The 19,935-nt window shown below is 41.2% G+C and overlaps 1 protein-coding gene across 6 annotated transcripts in view; it reads right to left on the reverse strand.

The window, feature by feature from the left end:
- The window catches only part of BCAS3 (BCAS3 microtubule associated cell migration factor), a 298,857-nt gene that overhangs the window by 228,779 nt on the left and 50,143 nt on the right, over positions 1 to 19,935 (reverse strand). For all 6 annotated transcript variants that reach the window (XM_077787568.1, XM_077787567.1, XM_021524867.3 and 3 more), the window contains 2 exons: positions 17,091 to 17,261; positions 8,453 to 8,546 (listed from right to left, as the gene is read on the reverse strand). In XM_077787568.1, the coding sequence (XP_077643694.1) occupies positions 8,453 to 8,546; positions 17,091 to 17,261 (265 nt within the window). The remainder of the gene's footprint in view (positions 1 to 8,452; positions 8,547 to 17,090; positions 17,262 to 19,935) is intronic.

A 19,935-nucleotide genomic window follows, 5' to 3' on the forward strand; every position in this document is an offset into this window, starting at 1 on the left:
GTTTAATAGTGATATTCTAAATAATTTTCAGGGTACCCATCTGTTAAAGAAGAACTAGGAATTCCCACTCAGGTCTGTTGTAATATTTCTCCACATAAAGCACAACTGAAACCTTTTATCCTGCAGGAAGAGAACTTAGTCCCCATGTTTTATGTGACACTTATTCAGAGGATAAATGGTTATCTTATTTCTGCCATAAATGAGTGTCCATTGCCTTCATTTATTTACAGGGGATAGCAGAAACTGCTTTTCCCTCTGCTGTCCCAGATAACAGCACACATTTGAAACCTCTCACACATTACCACTGATTTCCCACCTTATGACACTTGGTAAATTTTAGTGTTAAACGGTAAAAAGCATGCCAAGCAGCAGAGTAAAAATTAAGTGTGATTAGCTTTTCTATGGGAAAAGCTAATTTCATTTCACTATTTCATCACTAGATTGGTACCCTGAGTGTTTTCCCTCCATGGCAATCCTGGAATTCAAGAGGTTGGGTCCTTTAGGGCCAGACAGAAAAATTTCTGTCTTTTCTTCCTGGTCCTTTAGGCCTAGAAAGAAAAATTCCTTTGGCCACAGAGGCCGAAGGCTCAGCCCTGTGTGTCCAATGTCCAGAAATCCCTCCCAGGGCAACACGGCACCAACAGGGCCCACCTCAGCTTCTCCAAAACCTCTGAAAGAAGGATCCTGCGAAGCAAACACGCAGTTCCAAGGCGCTGAGGCCCACCAGCAGCAAGGTACAAAATCCAAATTGCTCTCGGAGACAAAACTGCCTCCAAGCTTCCCCTCGGCTTGACCACTGAGGCTGGCAGGGCCAGAGCCGGCGCGGCCACCCACGCTGCACCCAGGCATTTCCTGCAGCTCGCACAAACGCACCATCTCACATCTGAGCTCAGCAAGATTCCCTCCAGCAGACACACTTTTACTGTTCCCGGCTGTTCCTCCGGCCCCGAGTGTTAGAAATGAAAGGGAGTTTGTTATGGAGCTGAGAAATCCGGGAGAGCACTGGGGTATTATGTTTGGGCGGTAAGGCATGTGAGCTGAGGTTGGTCTGGATGTTAATGTTGGCTTAACTGGCAATTTCCTTGATTTGTAGTGACTGTGTTGATAGGAAATACAGCTCAAGTTGCTCCGGTGCAAGGCAGCCAAGCCTTTCGTGTGGGATTATGCACACAATTTGCATTAATTCTGTTCTGCAACATCACAAACTACACTTCCCTTCTAGTGAAGTGTGCGGTCCTCAATAATATATAGCATTTCCAGCAGAGAAAGCTGGAAGCAAAGAGGGGTTTGTGTGCTGGAATTAGGCTGCTGCTGTTACTGGAGCAAGGATATTCCAAAAGATCTGATTCAAACCAGGAAGAATTTATCTTCTCTATTCCCATGTTTGTCTCTCCTCATGCATTAGACAGCTTTATATAGACATGGAGGGTGCTTTGGGTCCTTTTGTGCTCTCTCTTTATTCCCAATGGAAAGGACCTTAGAAAATGAGAAGCTGGAGGAGATGGATCCATAAGACTTCTCTAAAGACTGAGTAGACAAGGTAGTATTTCCTCCTCCAAGGCTTGAGAAGTCTTTTATAAATGCAGACCCAGGGCTGAGTGCATCCACAGATCCCAGCAGAGCGTTCTTCATCTGGATCCGAGTGCATGGCACAGCGCAAGGAAGATGGTAAAAAAAACCTAAATCTGCCAAAAATCTGTCTGGAACTGGAGACAAAATGCCGTGTAAGGACCCTGAGTCAGTGAAAACACCAGGATCACCATCCTGTGCTATCCATGCAATCCATGGGTGCTCAGCTCAGCGGGATCTGGTTTCCAGCGCTGGCGAGAGCCGCAGGTGTCTGCGGATGGTGCAGGGAGGGTATCATCCCCCTGCTCCTCACAGGCTTCTTCCCAACCCTACAATGCTGTCTTCAGGCAGAGCAGGGCTCACTCTGGGCACAAACACCAAAACCTGTGGCACACGAGCCCCCAGAATCCGTGGTGGTCCCTATTTGTACCTTCAGTGACACCCTGGATCCCAACAGGCACAGCTGTGACATTTCATCTACCTGCAGCTCTGAGCAGCCCCAGACGATGCTCCCAGCTCTTGGTTCCATGTGTGCTTTGCCTTTGGGTTTTCTGGGTTTGGTTTGGGGTTTCTTTTCTCTGCTTTTGCCAACTTGAAGGAGTACAGAGGTGAAAGATAATACATTTGTGGCTGGAAAGGGTTTGACTTAAAAATAGAAAGATGAGTGGTATCTGATTTGGCAATTTGTATCTAAACTCCTGCTGCCTGTCCCATTTGGAATAAATGCATTTATTAGATGAAAGCCCAGGGAAAACAGGCCCTTCACTTGTATTAGAGACTCTTTTTCAGTAAGTTAAAGGAGGCCCTTTCACACCCACATTTGCATTTGAAGTACAAATATATTCTGGCAGGACTTGTATCAACACCGAGGTCCCAAGCACAACACCACAGATGGGAAAGAACGTGTATTTATAAAACAGCATTTTGAAATCTCTTCCTCACCCCTGTTATTCAAACAATAAATCACCCATGTTTCAGAACACTGGCCTGGGGTTTGTGGTGGGATTTTCCAGCTCTCATTACTTCACACTGAAGTATCCCAGTTTTCCATTACCACAGCTCAGCCATTTTGTTTCTCTCTCCATCCCCCTGCAGCATCCCAGCAGGAATTCCTAATCCCAGCGGAGAAACACGAACCAGAATCCTGGTCCTACCTCACTTTCACTTTCAAGTGCAGGAAACTTCAACTCAAGCTTCTTAAGAGGCCTTGTGACAGTTTTCCCAAAAAGTTGTTTAGACGGAAATACAGGTTAAAGCTGTGCTATGTTCAGTCCAAATGTCTTCTCTTATGAAGGACTTTATGGGTGAATAATCAGAGATGAAAAGTGAATAATTCTTGAGGATTTCCTGCTTATTTTTCCAACTGGCATTAATCCCTGTTTAACAGATAGCAGCTGAAATCCATTTGAAGTCTTGCATACACAGGACCCAGTGGAAATTTATGTGTAAACCAGACTTCATTTAGTATATATCTCATTGCAAAAATTCTGATTTTGCTTATCCACAGTGTGAGGGTGCAGCCATATTAAATTAATGACTGTTTTACTGTGTGGTTATTTTAAATCCACAGAGATGATTAAAATCTAGTTCCAAAGGAACAGATATCCTAGATGAGGAAAAAAAAATAGCAAAGCTTTGTTTTACCTGCCCTAATTTACAGCTTCCTACTTTTCCTGCATTCTGTTTGGGGAAACAATCAGCTTCTTTCAGGATAGAAATAAAACCACCAGGAATATATGCATAAAAGGAAAAACTAGTACAGATGTAGACTGTGGGTTAAGAGCTATTTATGCAGTATCAGAAGACTAAACCAGACTCTGGCCTGGCCATAAACTAAGCCCACGCCCTAAATGAGGTGCCAAGCCACAAAAAGCATTTGCGTCAACTGGGAATACAAGGAAAAGAAGGACTTCTAATTATAGGGCCTGGAAGCGGAAGGCAGGAGCGATTGGGAGCTGAGGCTGCGCCGTGTTTATCTGAGAGCTTCCTCCCCCTGCCTGACGAGCTGGGCCTGGAGCTGCTGATGGGACACGGAGTCCTCAGCTCCTGGCAGGCCCGGGGAAAATTAGAGAGCGCTGGGCAGCCCCACCACATCCTATTTATAACACCTCCCTAATTGCAGAGCTGTTGATTGCGTGCACAGAAATGAGGTCCACACGGTTTGGAGCTTCACCAGGAGCTTGCCTTCAGTTTTCAGAGGGTTTTCCACCTCCCCAAAGCACTCACTGAAGGACTCGACACCTTCAAGCTGTGTTGGCTTTCTTTTCAAAACACCAAGGGCACGAGTGCTGGGAATCGGGCACACATCTGCATGGAGGAAATGTGGATCCATGGAGAGTCTGGATTTAGGAATGCAACCCTCAGATTTCCATGCCCAGTCCAGCCACTGCACCAACTCGCTGCCTGTCCAAAAAGTGATAAAAAATATGAGCCTCTCACGCTTCAGTTTGGAAATCTGAACTTGGATCCCACACAAGGTTGGTGCTGAGCTTTGGAGGTTCCCAAATTACAGGCTCAGAGCGCTCAGGGGAACCACAGTGACTTAGAGCAGCTCCTGGTTCAGTCCACACGGATTTCTCCTGGCACTGCCACCTTCCACAGGCTCACGGGGACAGGATTCCTGTTCCACTGAGCTCCCTGGGCTGAGAAATTGCATTCATGGGACAAAGTTTATACAGCCCATGGTTTTCTGAGGATCTGGCCCGACCCAGGAACAGCAGCTTTATTTATACCCACTCAATCCCTCTCCTAGGTAGGTGAAAATACAGCCAAATATCAGAGCTGCTCAAGCCCTGGGTACTCCCAAGTGGAGCAGGTGCTGCAGTTACAAAACTGGGTCTCAAAAAAATCTTACCTAAATAATGAAATTCTGATTTTAGAAAAATTCACCACAAAATAAATGCAAGCACGTAAAGATTTAATGTAAATATTTAAAAAAATCCCAAGAAGTCAAAAGAAAGAGAAGCAAAATATTATTTTGTGAATAAATAACTCCCTATGACTCTAATAACTCCTCAAATAATCCATGGCTACAGCTCTTCCTTCACAACCAACCCAAAATGCAATTTCTGATCAAGCCATCAATCATCAAGGATTCCTCCTTTGGTGACATGGGACATAGGAACACATTTATACCTGCAACTCATCAAACTGCCTTAATTTTAACGTATTTGTCTTCCAAGGCAATAATTCAAGTTGAAAACCAGAAGAAAATGAACAGAAAAACTGAAGAATTATTCTGTCATTAAATAATTACAGCTTGATTTACTCTCCAGGAGAGTTTTCCTGCCCACTTTCTCTGCTCAATGGGAAAAAACTTGTGCAGAGGTGTTCCAATTTCAGCCTCTTTAACTATTAACTCAAAGCCACTGTCACGTTTCAATATAGAACATTAAAATAATCAGAGCAATTTCAGGTCTGTTAAAGGTGCAGTCAGGCATCCCAAGGGGGGCACAGTTTAATCTGTTTTACTGCTGGCCCAACATTAATTTTCTTGTTATTAATGGGCGGAAAAATCTCTTTTGTAGCCAAGGAAGCGTAATTATTTTAAATTTTCAACGTCTTGCACTTCACAGCTCTGAGCTGCCAAACTGGCAGAAGCAACACTTCTGGAAAGCAGATAATTTATCTACCACATTTAAAAGAAAAAAACCCCAGATATTTATAAATGAGCATTATTTTTTAGCTGTTTACTAATTGAGAATCTTATTTGAAAACTTTCCTCTTTGACACTAAAATTAGAATGTACCTGACCCATCCCATCAATTTAAAAGCTGGTCCTACTCCCAAATTGAGAGCGGATTTAGCTATAGCTACAGAAACGTTTTAATAATTGTATTTTCTGTTTGTTTTAAGGGCTTTTATTGAAAAATATTGTGTCTTTTGCTCCCTGTAGAAGGGTGAGAAGCCAGGATCGAGTCCTGCAGCTGGAAAACCCCTCTATGCAGCATCTGAGTCCAGGGAAAAGCTTTTATTGGGAAAAGTTGTCCCTGGAGAAGACCACCAGGAAGCTTAGGTAACAGAATGTCCTTTTCAGAGGCTCTAAGGCTACTCACTCACCTTAACAAATGGGAAATTGAAGCAGAAGCTCTAAAAAATCAAACAGGATAATTCTCATCTTTCCTGGCTGCCCACAGGGTTTGTTGTACATACAGTTCTTGGCAGTGCAGCCTGACAGGGAAACGAGGCACAAACCTTCCAAAACCAGCAGTGAATGATTTAATCAACCTTTGAACAGACATGAGAACTTCCACACTTAACTTGCCCCCCACAAACCAGATACAAGGGATGGAGGGTGTTTGTATGGATGCTCCTGGAAATCCCATCTGGAGCCCAGGAGGCCAAGTCCAGCTCAGGCTCTGCACTGACCACAGCAGGAATTCTCACAAGAACTGGGATCCCAGCACAATCCCCTGCTCTGGTGGGCTCAGAAGCTCAGCCCAGCTTCCAAAATTATTCCTTACTGGTCTGCATCACTGGAGGCTCCCGTGGAAAGTAGAACTCCAGAGGCAGAGCAGCAGTGTCCACATGAAAATGTCCTGGTGTCCTCCAACACCAAACTCAACGCTCAAACACCAAGACTCCAGAATTACTGATCACATCTAAAATTTAGGGCTGATTTCTCTACACTTTGTTTCATCTATAAATTGTGAAAATAGCATCTCTACAGGTTTTCACGTTCCACTTATTCCCGCATTGCATCCCCAAGATCTTGTGCCCAAAACATACCTTCCCTGGGGAGCCCAGAGGATCTGGCCCTTCCTCCTCTCTGCAGGGGCAGCAGGAAGAAACTTCATAGGTTAAAAGAACAGACTTTCCACTGGCTGTGGAGAACTTGCCCAAGTGTAGACAACAATGCATTTAGCAACTCAGCTTTAGCACAAATCAAACATCTATACTTGGCTTTTAAATGTGGTGAAGTAAAGATAACTGACTGAAATAAAGCTGCAGCCCAGTAGACTTAAAAATTACTCTCAAAAGCACAAATAACAATTCCTGTAGTATGGAGAGATGTGGATCATTTACACACAAGTTGGTTTTCATTATCACAGTTCATAAATGCCTTTATACCTCTGATCTGTCCAAATGAAAGGAGGATTCTACTTGTTTTTAACACAATAAAAACCTATAAAGGGATCCTCTCAAAACTCAGGCCTGAGCACCTGTGCAGTTCCTGCACTGAGACACAATGGGATTAATGGGTTTATCAGACCCAGAAAGTAAAATTTTCAGTGAATCAGAGCAGTGCTCCCTGTTTGCCTCCCCAGCACAGCTCTGCAGGCACTGTGTGCTGGAAATTAGGAGTAAAAGTGGGGTTTCAGAGCAAGCAGCCAAGGACAGAATCAAAAGCCACCCCTTGTTTTGTTCTCTGTAATGAGCTCAGCCTGATTGCCAATGACCACTGGAGAATGAGCTGGGATGATGTCACAGCCCTGGCTTCAAACAAAATCCTGCCTTGATGTTAAATAAAGAGCTCACAATCCTGGGCTAAGTGCTGCTCTCACTGGAGGAAGAGTTCTCTGCTGGTTTGTCCCCATCCCTCCTGCAAATCTCCCAAGCACACAATATCTGCAAGCAGCCAAAAACAACACCACTTAAAGAAGTGTTTTGCCATTAAACACCATTTGATCTAAGTGTCACACTAAGTTATTCTCATCCCAGTACCTGAGCAAACCAAAGAACTTCATTATAATAGAAGTAGCCATCAATTTGCAAAAATAGCCTTCCTTTTGAAAAATAACAAGTTAATTTGATTTTGCATATACATTCTGCTGGACTTTTAAATTTACACAATCCTAGAAACTCTCTTAAGAAGGCATTTAATTAATATCTATTTACCATTCTAATTTAAGCAGCTGTATTTATTTAACTTACTTAATTTAATTAGCATTGGCACACTTTAGGTAGCATCCTTCTTTCAGAGCACAAAGCAAAATGACTGTTCTGAAACTGAGGATTCTCAGTTCACTGCACAGAGCTCTATGAAAAATTCCCTCCCAAGAAAATCCAGGCAGATGAGAATACAGCTTTTCTGTCACAAAATCCCAGTGAACAGCACTGCACTGTTAAAGAGTTCTGACACAACAGATGGGGTGTCAGAATGACACCAACTGGTCAGCAAAAGTGAAAACATAAATGGCAGACATTTAGTTTTATTCTCTGAAATGTGACTTCACCCTCCTGATCTTCATGGCATTTGCTGCATTTTAGAAATTGTTCACTTAGGCACTGGAAGCTGTGGATTCCCTGACCATTTCCCTGAGTGCTGCTGCAATCAGACAGAACATTATTTATCTGCAGATAATGAAATGTTAATTGTCAGAATAATAAGATCAATTAATATACAAGATTTGTAGTTGTCCCTGCTGCCCAGAGTCACTGTTCATTTATAAAGAGGAAGAAGAGAAACAAGCACTTTTGAGGAGTTTCTTACAAGTATTTTCAGATTTTAGTTGATTTCACTCAGGAGAAAGGGTAAGATCACAAACTCTTAATTAGCAAAGAAATAATAAGTTACTTTAAAAACCAGTGAAACTATTTTATTTCTGTATTTAGGGAGGACTACAATTTAATCCACATGCTGATCCTCTGGATACCTGAGGATCACAACATGTGTGCACCTGGCTGGCAGGATCCCAGGAGACAGGAATTCCTCAGCAGTGGAAGAGGGACTGAATTTCCTCCCTTGCTAAAGTTTGAAAGTTTTAAAGTTGCTAAAGTTTGAAATTTCCAGAGAAGACAAATCACACATCCAACACTCCACAGAGCAGGTCACCTGCAGTGTCCCAGCGGGACCAGCACTCCCTCCAAAGCCAGGGGACTCGTTCCTGTGGGATTTACTGCCTTGTTTACATCCATCCCAAAAACCAGAAAAATCTCTTACCACTGGGGTTAAAGGCCATGCAGCAAATGGGCTTCTCATGAGCAGGGAAATGGGCCACGATGCCATCGCTGTCCGAGTCCTCACTCACCAGCACCTGGGGACAGAGCACAGCCCAGATTAGAGGGAAAACACTCCAGAGGGAAAATCCCATTTCCTGACACAGGGATTGGCGTGCTCACGTTCAGTGTTCCTGCCTGTCAGCTCAACACCAACAGTCCTGGGAATTCTCTCAGATACACAGACATGAGACCTGCTCTAATAACCAGAAAGGATTATCCACTTTATGCCTGGATTTCTTATTTACTTATCATATTCAAATTAGGGAAAAATAGAAAAATAGTCCCATTTTGCTCCATGAATTATTGCAGACTGCAAAAGAGCTCACTACACCATGCTGTGCAGGTCATTTGAGGTTTCCAAGAACAAAATGACATCCTAGAAAGAAAAGTGAATATTTAACCCTTACATAAATCAGTATTTTGATCCCAAGTACATAAAGCAAGTAAGTGGAAGACCAGATCAAGCCCCAGAGAAAGTGGGTTTGCTTTCCAGGAGTCCCTCAGGTGGGAACAGCACAGCTTCCACCCTGCTGTCAGTGGTGCTGGAATTGAGGGATCTGGATTTCCAAAGGATGCAAGGAATGCCAAGGGCTGGGAGTGTGGATGGAAGCAGCTGCACTGTCAAATTCACAGTTAACAGGAATTTTCTCCAACTTGAAACTGCCTCACTCAATATGAGGTAACACTGTTATAAAGGTTGCTAATAAAAAATCAGGCCCTCATAGAATACTTTCTTGTGAACAAAAAAGGAATTAAAATATAGCAGAGAGTTTTCATAGCACAGGGAAATTCAGTGGAAAAGGAAATACCTGGACTGAGATCTGTGTGCTGCAGCAGCTTCTGGGGAAAGGGACAAAGGATGAGCTTTTGGTGTTTTAAACAAAAGCAAATTTGAACCTGGTAAAACTCCTGGCCCAGTCAAACCAAAGCTGAGTGTGAGAACATAACAAAATATCTAAGTTTAATTGTATAAAAAGCAAAGATATTCCTAGATTTATAGAAAAGAAGCAGAAGATATGTGGACAAAACTATGCAAGAGGTGTAGGAGTATTTTATTCCTTGATTACATCATCCTAAAACTTGAATTAAGCAAAACAAAAAGAAAGATCAGTCAGAAAAGGACTTGAAAAGGGGGGTTTTGTGGTGACCAAAACACATCTTCTTACTAAGACAGTGCAAAACCACCCTGAATAATCTGTCTGCCTCTTCCAAAAACAATCTGCAAGGATTTTAATACTTCCTATCCCCAACAGATATCACAAAAATTTGAAGCTATTTTTCAACTTCAAAAACGAGGGATCCTCTGCAGGTGTTTGGAGCAGGGCTGGAGGGGCCTGGGCTGGGCTGGCTGAGCTCTGGCACCTCACAGCACAATTATGGCTTTGCTCTCCCTCGTCAGCAGTTCCTGCTCCTTCCAGAACCACCAAAGCACAGGGGCTGCAGATCTTCCCAAGGATTTGCAGGGAGCACAGCCTTCCTCACCCAGGGAACCTCAGGCACTCCAGCATCATTTAGCACTGCTTAGCCTCAACACTCTGCTCTCATTAAAGAGAAATGATAATGACCAACTAACACCATAAAACAGCTTTATGAAGGATTTTTTTTTTTTTTTTGCAGGTCTAGCCTGTTAAATAAGAACATTCAGTCAGAAATGTGTGGGTATCACAGGAGCTAAATCATTGCTAGAAATGGTTATATAGCATATTTCATATGCAGCCTCTTCTGCAGGATTGATTCAACATGGCTTTATTTGAGAAAAAAATAAAAATGATAAATGCACTGCTGTTATCACCCCTGCAGCATAAACCCTGTCCAACAGGCAGGAGCACTGGATGGCAACCTGATCCTTAAACATTTTTCCTCTGGAAATATGATATGATATAAAGCAAAAAGTCACAACATCAAAAACTGCAAAACACCTTAGACTTAGAAACAGACTTGGAAAACTTGAGAACTCAAAAAAGGCCAAATCTCTATTTGTATATGATATTAACTGATCCCATGCTTTCAATTCTTTTGTTGTTTACTATTTAAAAATATCTTCTTGCAAAAAATATTCCAAAAGGAGTTTTTAAAGATCTCCCCCTTTCACTGATTTTCTGGTACAGCAAACTGACCTTTGCAGATTCAAATTCAAGTATGTTCATCCCATTGTATTAACCAAGTAAAGCAAAATTAAAGCAAAGAAAACCCACCATAAAAGCACCTTCATCACTTGAAAATTTGGAAATCTTGGGCAGTGGGGAATGTGACACTCGGGGCTCCTTCCTCAGCACCTGATGTGTGTCACTGTCTGTGTCAGAACAGACAGAACTGACTTTGGGAACACGTGGAAAAAACTCTTGTGCATGGAAAGACACAAAAATATCCTTCCTCTTTTTAAAATCAGCATGAAAAAATAAATCCTTTAGGAACAGAGAAAAGTGGGTTTTTTTGAATCACCAATCTATTGAAATCTTTAAGATTTGTCAGGTCCTCCCCCTGCTTTTCTGCACTGCACTTGTGGATAACAAATACCACTTTTTACAATTCCAACACTACAAAGGAAGGAAGAAAAAAAAATCCAAGGAATTGGACTTAACTCCATCATGAACCAAATGTCCCTCACCAAGATGCCACCAAACCAAAGCCTGGTTCCCATCCCAGTTCAGAGCTTGCACATCTTTAAATCCCAGCGTGATTTTCCTTTTTTACAGAACTTCAGGAAATCACAACGATGCTGATACAACACCCGGTGCTACAGCAACATCAAACCAGCACCCCCAGCTCCTCCGGCCAGCTGAGGATTGCGTGCCCCTGAAAACAGCAGAGTTGGGAATTTTTCCTGGAAATCAAAACAGAGGGACAATTTCCCTAATAACACATGCAGGGGCTGTCAGAGAGCTCGAGGGAAGCAGCTCGTTCTCCTCCCAGAGCCTGCAGAGCCCACAGGAATCCCCAGGCTGCAATTTTTTTCCTCCCCAACAGGCTTCCTTCTCCAAGGTAGTGGCCTCTAACCACTCTGCTAAAAAACCTTCCAAAGTCTCTCATTGAGAAGGGTTCAGAAATCAGCATTGCTCTGGAGATCACAGAGTCACTGAGCTCCTTGCAGAGCTCCCAACGAGAGAGCAAAATCAAAATTTTTCTCTACCAAGGCTCCTTGTGAACGAGCCCTCAGCTGCTCCTGATGCCCAAAAATATTTTACCATCAGCTGCAAGAGGATTTTCCCCAAACCTGCCCAGCCAAAGAGCCTGTGGCTGGATGTGCAGCCAAACCAGCTCCATTACAGCAGAATGCTGAAGTTTATCAAAGATTCACCAAATCATCTTTATCTCACCCTAAAAAAAAGAGACAAAGCACCGAGGGCAGCCAGCAGTGTTTGCTGCCAGGGCAGGGATAACTGCAGCCACAGCTTTTTTCTCCTATGCCATATTTTCCTTCCTCTGTGGTATTTTCAGTACTGCTGAACAGAAGCCACTCGTAATTATGACTTTAATTATTTTAATCTTTAAAGGCAAATTACACCACTTATCCCAGTGGAGACATGTTTTTAAATAAAACATGAAAGTAACACAAATAAAAACGGACCCAAATCTAATCAGGCAGGTCCTACTCTTAATACAATTAAGAAAAGAGTAATCCCATCATCATAAAAACAAATAGGTTTGGCAATAATTATAAATATGAATATTGTATAACAAATATTTGCTGTACACTTGAGAACCCAAATGCTTTAAAGAGCTGGAGTTTGAGTCACAAAGAGCCTCCCCCAAGTTACAGCCAAGGTCAAACTTCAGTGGAAAGGGGCTAAAAGTGATAGATCTGTGGCATTAACTACTGCACTCCTTTTAATAGAATCCAGCATAAACTCAAACCAGCCTCATGCTCAGCCTGAACCATTTATCTGAGACAAAAATGTCTTCTTGACAAAAACCAGATCTCCTTTAATAAAAGTGAGGCAGACAGTATTATGCTCTGAGGGAATCCTGTTGCTCTTTTTATATTTATATATAAAAAGAATTCTTCTGTAATACATGGAGATATAAAAAGTGAAGAAAATTGAGGCCAAATATCTGAGCATCAGGACATCACATCAGCCTTTGCCAAAGCTGCTCCTAAAATAAAAGCCTTGGTGTTAATGACCAGTGGAATTATGTCTGTAGTTAAAGTTTTATTATTGAATATGCTTCACTCTCTGAGCTTCTTTTTGCTTCAGACCAAAATTTCACAACAATTCCTGCTCCTGATAAGTATCTTGATTTGGTTCAATATCACTTCCTCATCAAATGAAAATGAACTTTGGAAACTGCAGCTGCTTTTTTCCCCGAAAATTCCTCTTTAATGCAATAAAGAGTTAATAGGGAACAGGGGAAAAAAAAAAAAAAGTCCTGATCACATTTTAAACCATAAATAGATCAACATATTATCTTCTTTTGCTGAGCTGTTTTGAAAATATTCCTTCCAATATTGCTGAGCTGTGGATGAGCTGCACAGTGAGATTTCATCAGTCACAGCCCTGGAGAACACACCCAGCATGGAGTTTTGGATTTTCAACTGGCCACATCTTTATCTGTCAACCAACTGTTAGATGTTGAACAGATTCACATTCTGCCCCAAAACTGGTGACTTTTGAGCAAGGTCATTATTGCAGCCTGCACGTGGGTGGCCCAGTGGATGAATTAATTAAGAATACAGAAACAAAGGTCGAAAGAAAATAATTTTTCTTTCAAACCCAAGCCAATAAAGTCTTACACATTTAATTCCAATTACTGAAAAAGAGGACATCTGTACAGCTTTAGGTTTATCCATTTCAACTAATTAAGGGATTCAAATAAATAGTCCTTCCATCTAACTGAAAAGTTTGCTAACACTTCATTAGAAGGAAGTTTAAACAAGCACACAACCTTGTTAACATATTTTGGTTTACCACAAAGTTACTTGGGCATCTCGATAATTATTTTTATTCCTTTTACAAATATCTCCTGACAGCCAATGTCAATAATTCTGCATTCCTCTGCATTTATTTAATTACCTCATAATTCAAATTTTCTTAAAGTAGCACCAATTCTGAAAGTAGGAGCTATCACATAAACAACTGCTGGGGATGAGAGTTTACTACAATATCTACATTCATAAGGTTTATTAAAAATACTTTCCCCTGCAGATCTTATCCTACAAGATTACATTAGAAGAGTTCTTTGGTCTTTAGTTGTGGATTTTTCAGTGGTGAGTTTGCATTTCACCCTCTGCCATGGCAGCACAGGTCAGTGAATGACACACATCGAGCTCCCTCTCATATTTAATGCCTTTGAAATAGGAGAAATTATAAAAAATTGTGAAAAATATAGTTAGTCCTCCTGGTTTGTGTCCAAAACATGTCCCTTCATCTTTCTCCTGGCACAGAAACTGTTGTATTTGTACACATGCACAGAGCAGCTCAGTCCATCTTAAGAACCTGTGTGCTATGCCTGAAATAACTGAAAAAGTACTTGTATCATTAATTTGAAAAACTTCAGTCACATTTATGTAAAAAAAATGCTTCCCCACTCAGAAAAAGTTCTTATTTCTCATCCAACTGATGTATTTGCCTGCCTTGGATTTATTGTTGTGTTCCATTTTCTTCCTCTTTAAAACAGATTTTTTTTTTTTCCTGTATCTTATCTTACAGGCTTATTTTATTACTTGGAAAATGTATCTTTCACTGCAACACCCAAATTCTTAGGCTGTGCAGGTGATAAAAATCTTTATTGACCTGAAGGAGGTGAGGTATTTATTTTACATTAGGAGGGCACTGATGATAGGAAAATAATTCCTCCCTGTTTCTGAAACTGCCCTCAGCTGTGACAAGGCTGGAACCTATGTGAGCATACACCAACCCCAGCTGAATGGGATTCAAGGCTTTCCAAATGTTCATTTAGCCCAGGAAACACTTGGTTGGAATTTTAAATTCAGGTTTTCTCAGTGAGAGGAGGAAGAGCCTGATGGGCACAGCCATGAACATTCCAATCCTGGCATCTCATCCCAGCAGGGTTTGTTGATTCCACTCAGAACTCTTCAGGAATCTGAAAACGGGTGAACAAACAAGGAAAAATCCTTTCACTGAGAGTGGTTCAGCACTGGAAGAGGAGCTCCCCCACAGGAAAGTGCAGTCCCCATCCCTGGGAGGATTAAAAAAAGCAAATTTGGCAATTTGGTTGCATGGGAATGGCAGGATTCAGTCAAAGGCTGCACTTGACGATCCTGTAGGTCTTTTCCAAACATAGTGAGTCTGTGAATCTGTGATTCTATAAACCAGTAACTTTAGAAAAACCAGTGAAACAGTGACCCTACAACAGAGAGGGCTGTTTTACAGGACTTGGCATCACCAGCCTGCCCCACCAGTGAGGATGGAGCTCAGTCACCACTCCCAGCAAACTGATTTTCCACAGGAGAGTAAAACAAACTCGGAGATTCTGGGCATGAGGAGCTCACAGCTGGGATCAGCTCCCTGCTGCAGTGTTTGCTGTGAGCTCTGTGACAATCTCACCTCACTGAGAGGTCAGAGGTGCTAAAACCCTTCCCTGAATCCTGCCCCAAACCCAGCCAGGGTCAGCCAGCCAGCACAAACAAGTGCCATCCACACTGGCATTCCTGCCAGGAATTCTCCTGCCAGCACACAGCATCACATCCCTGCCAAAACCAGCATCCACCAGCTCACATTGCACAAAAATTCACATTTCCACTGCAAACAGAGCTGGAGGCACAGGAAAAGACTCAGAGGGACTGGGAGCACCCAGGACACCCCTCACAGGAGAAGGTTCTGTACTGGCAGTGTGGAATAACCACATACAAAGTGCATTTTTTAACATTTCAGTAAGAAAAAATTGTTTAAAAAATCTCCTGCACCATAAAAATCTAACAACGTACAAAAAAGGTTATTTTCTTTTTTTCTGGAAACACATATAATTCTGAAAGCAAATAACAGCACTGGAAATAAATTACATAATTTAACAGCATTTAAAAGCTTCAGATCACAAAAATATGAATGCAATACAAGCAATTATGATATCCAGATTCCTAGAGGTTCAAGACAAAACTTATTTTCCTAGAGCTGATGGCTTATTTATGTTAGAGCAGCAGGGTTTGGACAAGACAAACGTTATCATTTTTACAGCTCCTCTCCTGGAGTGCCCTTTAGGCTTTGATAGCTCCCTACTATTGTTAGGGTCAGAGGACAAGTTCATAAAACCTCTAAATCATATATAACAAGCCTTAAAAACCTAAGATCTATCATTTTTTCCCCCCTAGGCCTATGCAGAAGAATCAAAGCACAGACAGCAACCAGCAGAAATAATGACCACATTAAACAGCTTCATCAGAAATTTATGAAGTCAAATTTGTCTTTTTTTTCTTTCCTTATTTTATATGAAGAGCCAATAACTTTTTTTTCATGGGAACAAAAACAAATCCCAGCTGCCAACAGAATTATTTTAAAACCTGACTCTAAGATCTTAATTTTTTTCCCAATATCTTCTTTCTTTTATTTCAATTTTGGTAGAAAATATCTATACTGTTTTATGAACAATTCTCTTTCAATGCAATATTGCTTGGCTAAATACTTCCAAAATTAATTCTCAGGAAAAAAACCATAATGAAGTTTTTCTTTGTTTTGATTTTTTTTTTTCAAGTAAAATATTTTATTTTCCTGTCAAAGAAAAAAATATACTTAGCTATATATTTTGCTTCTGATGTGCTCCTTAATAACTCACCAACTTACTTGCAATGAGCATCATAAAGATAGGTGAAAACAAGAAAAAATTAAAGCTTTTTTTTGCTTTAAATTCCATAAATGTGACCATGAGAAAAAAAAATCTCGCACACTAGTTACAGAATAATGAAGTGTGTGGGAGTTCTGCATAAACACTGAATCCAGGACCAGCCACTTTAAAATTAAATGAGTGGTAGAATCAAACAAAAAAAGACATGGATATCTTTCCTGTCACAAAGATGGGAAAATCCAGCAATTTTAAAACTGTCTGATAATGGTGTGGAGTTTGTAACAAATTATTTTTCCTGATGCACTGCACTGTGAATTCTTGTATACAGTAAATTTACTCTGTTAATATAAAACAGTGCAAATGCCTGAAAAAAACAGCATCGTGCTCCACTGCATTTGGGATTAACATAAAATTCTAACTTTTACACTTCATAGCCAACTTGTACCATCATTTATTTTTTTTTTTTAACCTGGAATTCAACAATTCCCCCATTCCCAAACAACCCCACATTCCAGCCACGTTCTGTATTAATAAAAATCATCAGACTCCATCTCCACTTTGACTGATCAGCATCAATCAATGTCAATTAGGAACAAGTGTTGGGGAGACAAAATGTGACACTTCACACTTGATCTTGTCAAAGTGTCACATAAATATGCTGCGAGGACAATATATATTTTGGCTGCATTTCAGTCCCAAGCAGGATTTTATCCCAGCTCTGTGGGTCTGTAAAATTCCCGCCCTGCTGCAAAGCTGGTTTGTTTTTCACTCCCATCAGCACAGAAAGGATTTCCCCGGGGTTGTGGTGGCCGTGCAGGCTCTGGCTGTGTGCACACTGTTACCTGTCCCTCTGCCACTGTCTCGGTGTCGATGATGGTGACAATGCCAGGCACCAGGGGACTCCTGCGGAGGTTGCTGTGAGCCAGGATTTCCTCCTCGGTGGCTCCCGAGGGCAGCGTCCCCGTCAGCTGTGTCACCACCTTCCCCACCATTGTCAGCCCAGTCTTTATTGTCTGCAAAAAAAGGGAAAAAAAAAAAAAAATTCAAACCCCTCAAATGATGTTTAGGGCTGTGCTGTGGGTTCAGCTCGGATTCTTTCTGGAAGTGGATTTTTTTAGGAGTGGTGTATCAGCTGCAGAAAGCTGCAGTAAAACAGCTTGAAAAAATTTGGCGTCCTAGCAAATGGAAGAGTTCACCTTTCTTTTGGAAGTCAATTATGCCAAAGTATTACTGAAAAAATAAGTATTTTAATGTTCAAATAATTTAATGTGCTTGTATTTTAAGTATTCCAGTGCTGTTTTTTTTTTTAACTTTGATTTTAGTTACTCCCATAGTCCATAGTCAGAAGGATCAAAGATGAGGCCACAATGGGTGTGAGGAGGGTACTGCTCACACAAAAATACAAACAGCCCCTAAAGCTGACAGAGTTTTGTCTTCTGCACAGTGCAAAAGACTAAGAATTTGTCTTTTGCTACGTCTGACACACTCATTTTTTACTCAGTAATTAAGCATTTAAAATAAATATGAGACTCAAATCCAGGAAAATCAAAAACGCCACCCTCGAGGTCCTGGAACTCCCAGGCACATCCCAGCACAAGGAATGGGACTTTCCAGTCTGTCTGTGTTTCCCAGACATGAGTTTGAAAACACATTCACTGCACCAGCTTTTAGCAGCTAAAGATGCTGAAGATTATTTTTATTTAGTTTTATTTTATTTGGAGAAAGAGGCAGAGTAGACACAGTAGGAGAGATGTAGACTGAAAGAAAAACAAGCCCAACTACAACTTTAAATATTTTCTCCTTGAACCAAGGACTGAGCCTTATTTGCCTGTAAAGAATTGAACAGATTTATTATGCAATATAAATAAGAAATAGCAAAAGAGATCAGAATGGAATGACACTGTAACAAGCCAATTCTTAACTAAAAAGACAAGCTAAGCTGCCTGCTAAATTGAAAAGGAAAAAAATGTCCAGATCCCAAGCTGAAACCAAGAAGCAGCCACAAATCAATTGCAACTGCTTTGTTTAGTGCTAAAATCTCAAACTGCAGTGATTAGAAAACACATTAGTGTTCATCAATTAGCAGCCAAACGTTTGTTTTAATAATTCATGGGAAATGACTTACACAAAGTCTGTTAGTGTGTTGTCAGGAAAGCCTCTGAAGGGCCAACAGCAGCAGGCGCCACACGGTATCGATGGCCATGGCCAGCCAGGAAGGCTGATTAACCTCTGAGATGCCTCTGCTGATGGACTCACCCCATTAATGCTAATGGAGATACTTCCACTTAAAATCGAGCCAGGCCTTTAGCACAGCAATGGCTTTGGGGGTTTAAAGTCTTTAGTAATATCCTGCCATTTGTTTCTTGTTATTTCTTTTTATACCCGGCTACGGCAGAGGAGAATAAAACGGGTTTTAAGAGTGGTGAACTCAGGAGGCTGGGAGAGGTAACATAAAGCAGATATTGACAGCTGAGGAATAAACCTAAAATAGCCCCGGTGCCATCACGGGGATGCATTCCAGCTCTCCTGGCAAAAACTGACACGGCAGTTTTTTGGCCAATAGCTAAAATCCTAGAAAATTATCTGTTCTCGGTTTATAAAGCAGGGAGGAGAAAGCAGTAAATGCTACATGGCAAAATACCTGGGCAAGGGAGAAGGCTAAAAACTGTAACTGACCTGTTTTAGAAAAGATCTTTAATATTTATAATGAGAGCAATGGGATGGCAAAGTACCAACCATAAATTGACAGCTCTCCAGCAGAAAATGGCCAGTGTGGGCCTGCAGCAGGGAGAGGTGTGCAGAGATGTGGCCAAGGCCATTAGCTCAGAAATATCAGTGCAGAACCATTACAGCACTTACTGCCCTGTGCTGTTGTGTATATTTGCAAAAACTTCTTTAACCTTTCCCATGCCATATCAGCTGTCCCCTCCATCCATTAGGGCTAATGACCTTGCTCTCACATAAGCTGTTAGTCCTCATTAAGAAGTTATCAGGTAACAAGAGAAAACAGATGCAGCCTTTGCTAAATCACTTTACCAGTACAGGATTAAAAGATATGGAGAAGGACTCAAGCAAAGGAGTTATGAGGTGAGAAGGACTTGGTTTATAATTTGATGCGAGACATGTGACAGAGCAAATACATTTTAAGTGAAATGGGTTCAAGTTTGCACTGTCCCAGTCCCTTTGTCACTGATGGGAACCCGCCAGTGAAGTCTGCTGATAAAAAAGATTAAAATACTTTACCCAGTTTCTTTTGTAACCGATGATCCTCAGTGTGCAGAAACACAAATTATTTATATGCTCATGTGTACCCTATCTTCTTCAAAATATGACTGTTCGCATTTATTTGACTATAAAGACATACATATATTTAATTAAAATAGATGTATGCCCTCATACCTCATTTAACTGAAAAATAAGTACAACTTCAATTAGATGAAAAGAATTAAAATGCACCATTCAATGCCTGTTAGGATGCTTTGTTCCAAGAAAGGCATTGGATCCTTTTAGTGACAACACAATAAATATATTGTTCCTGTTTCTCATAACAAATACGTTTTATATGATCTATTTGATTGCAAATAAAAAAATCTATAGAAAGAAGAAAGAGACATCAAAAAGATCTGCCTTGGGTGTCAACACACTGAGGTTGAGCCTCACACTCAGTTTGAACAAAGGGATAATAAG

This window comes from Lonchura striata, chromosome 20 (assembly GCF_046129695.1).
Source record: "Lonchura striata isolate bLonStr1 chromosome 20, bLonStr1.mat, whole genome shotgun sequence".
Taxonomy (NCBI): domain Eukaryota; kingdom Metazoa; phylum Chordata; class Aves; order Passeriformes; family Estrildidae; genus Lonchura; species Lonchura striata.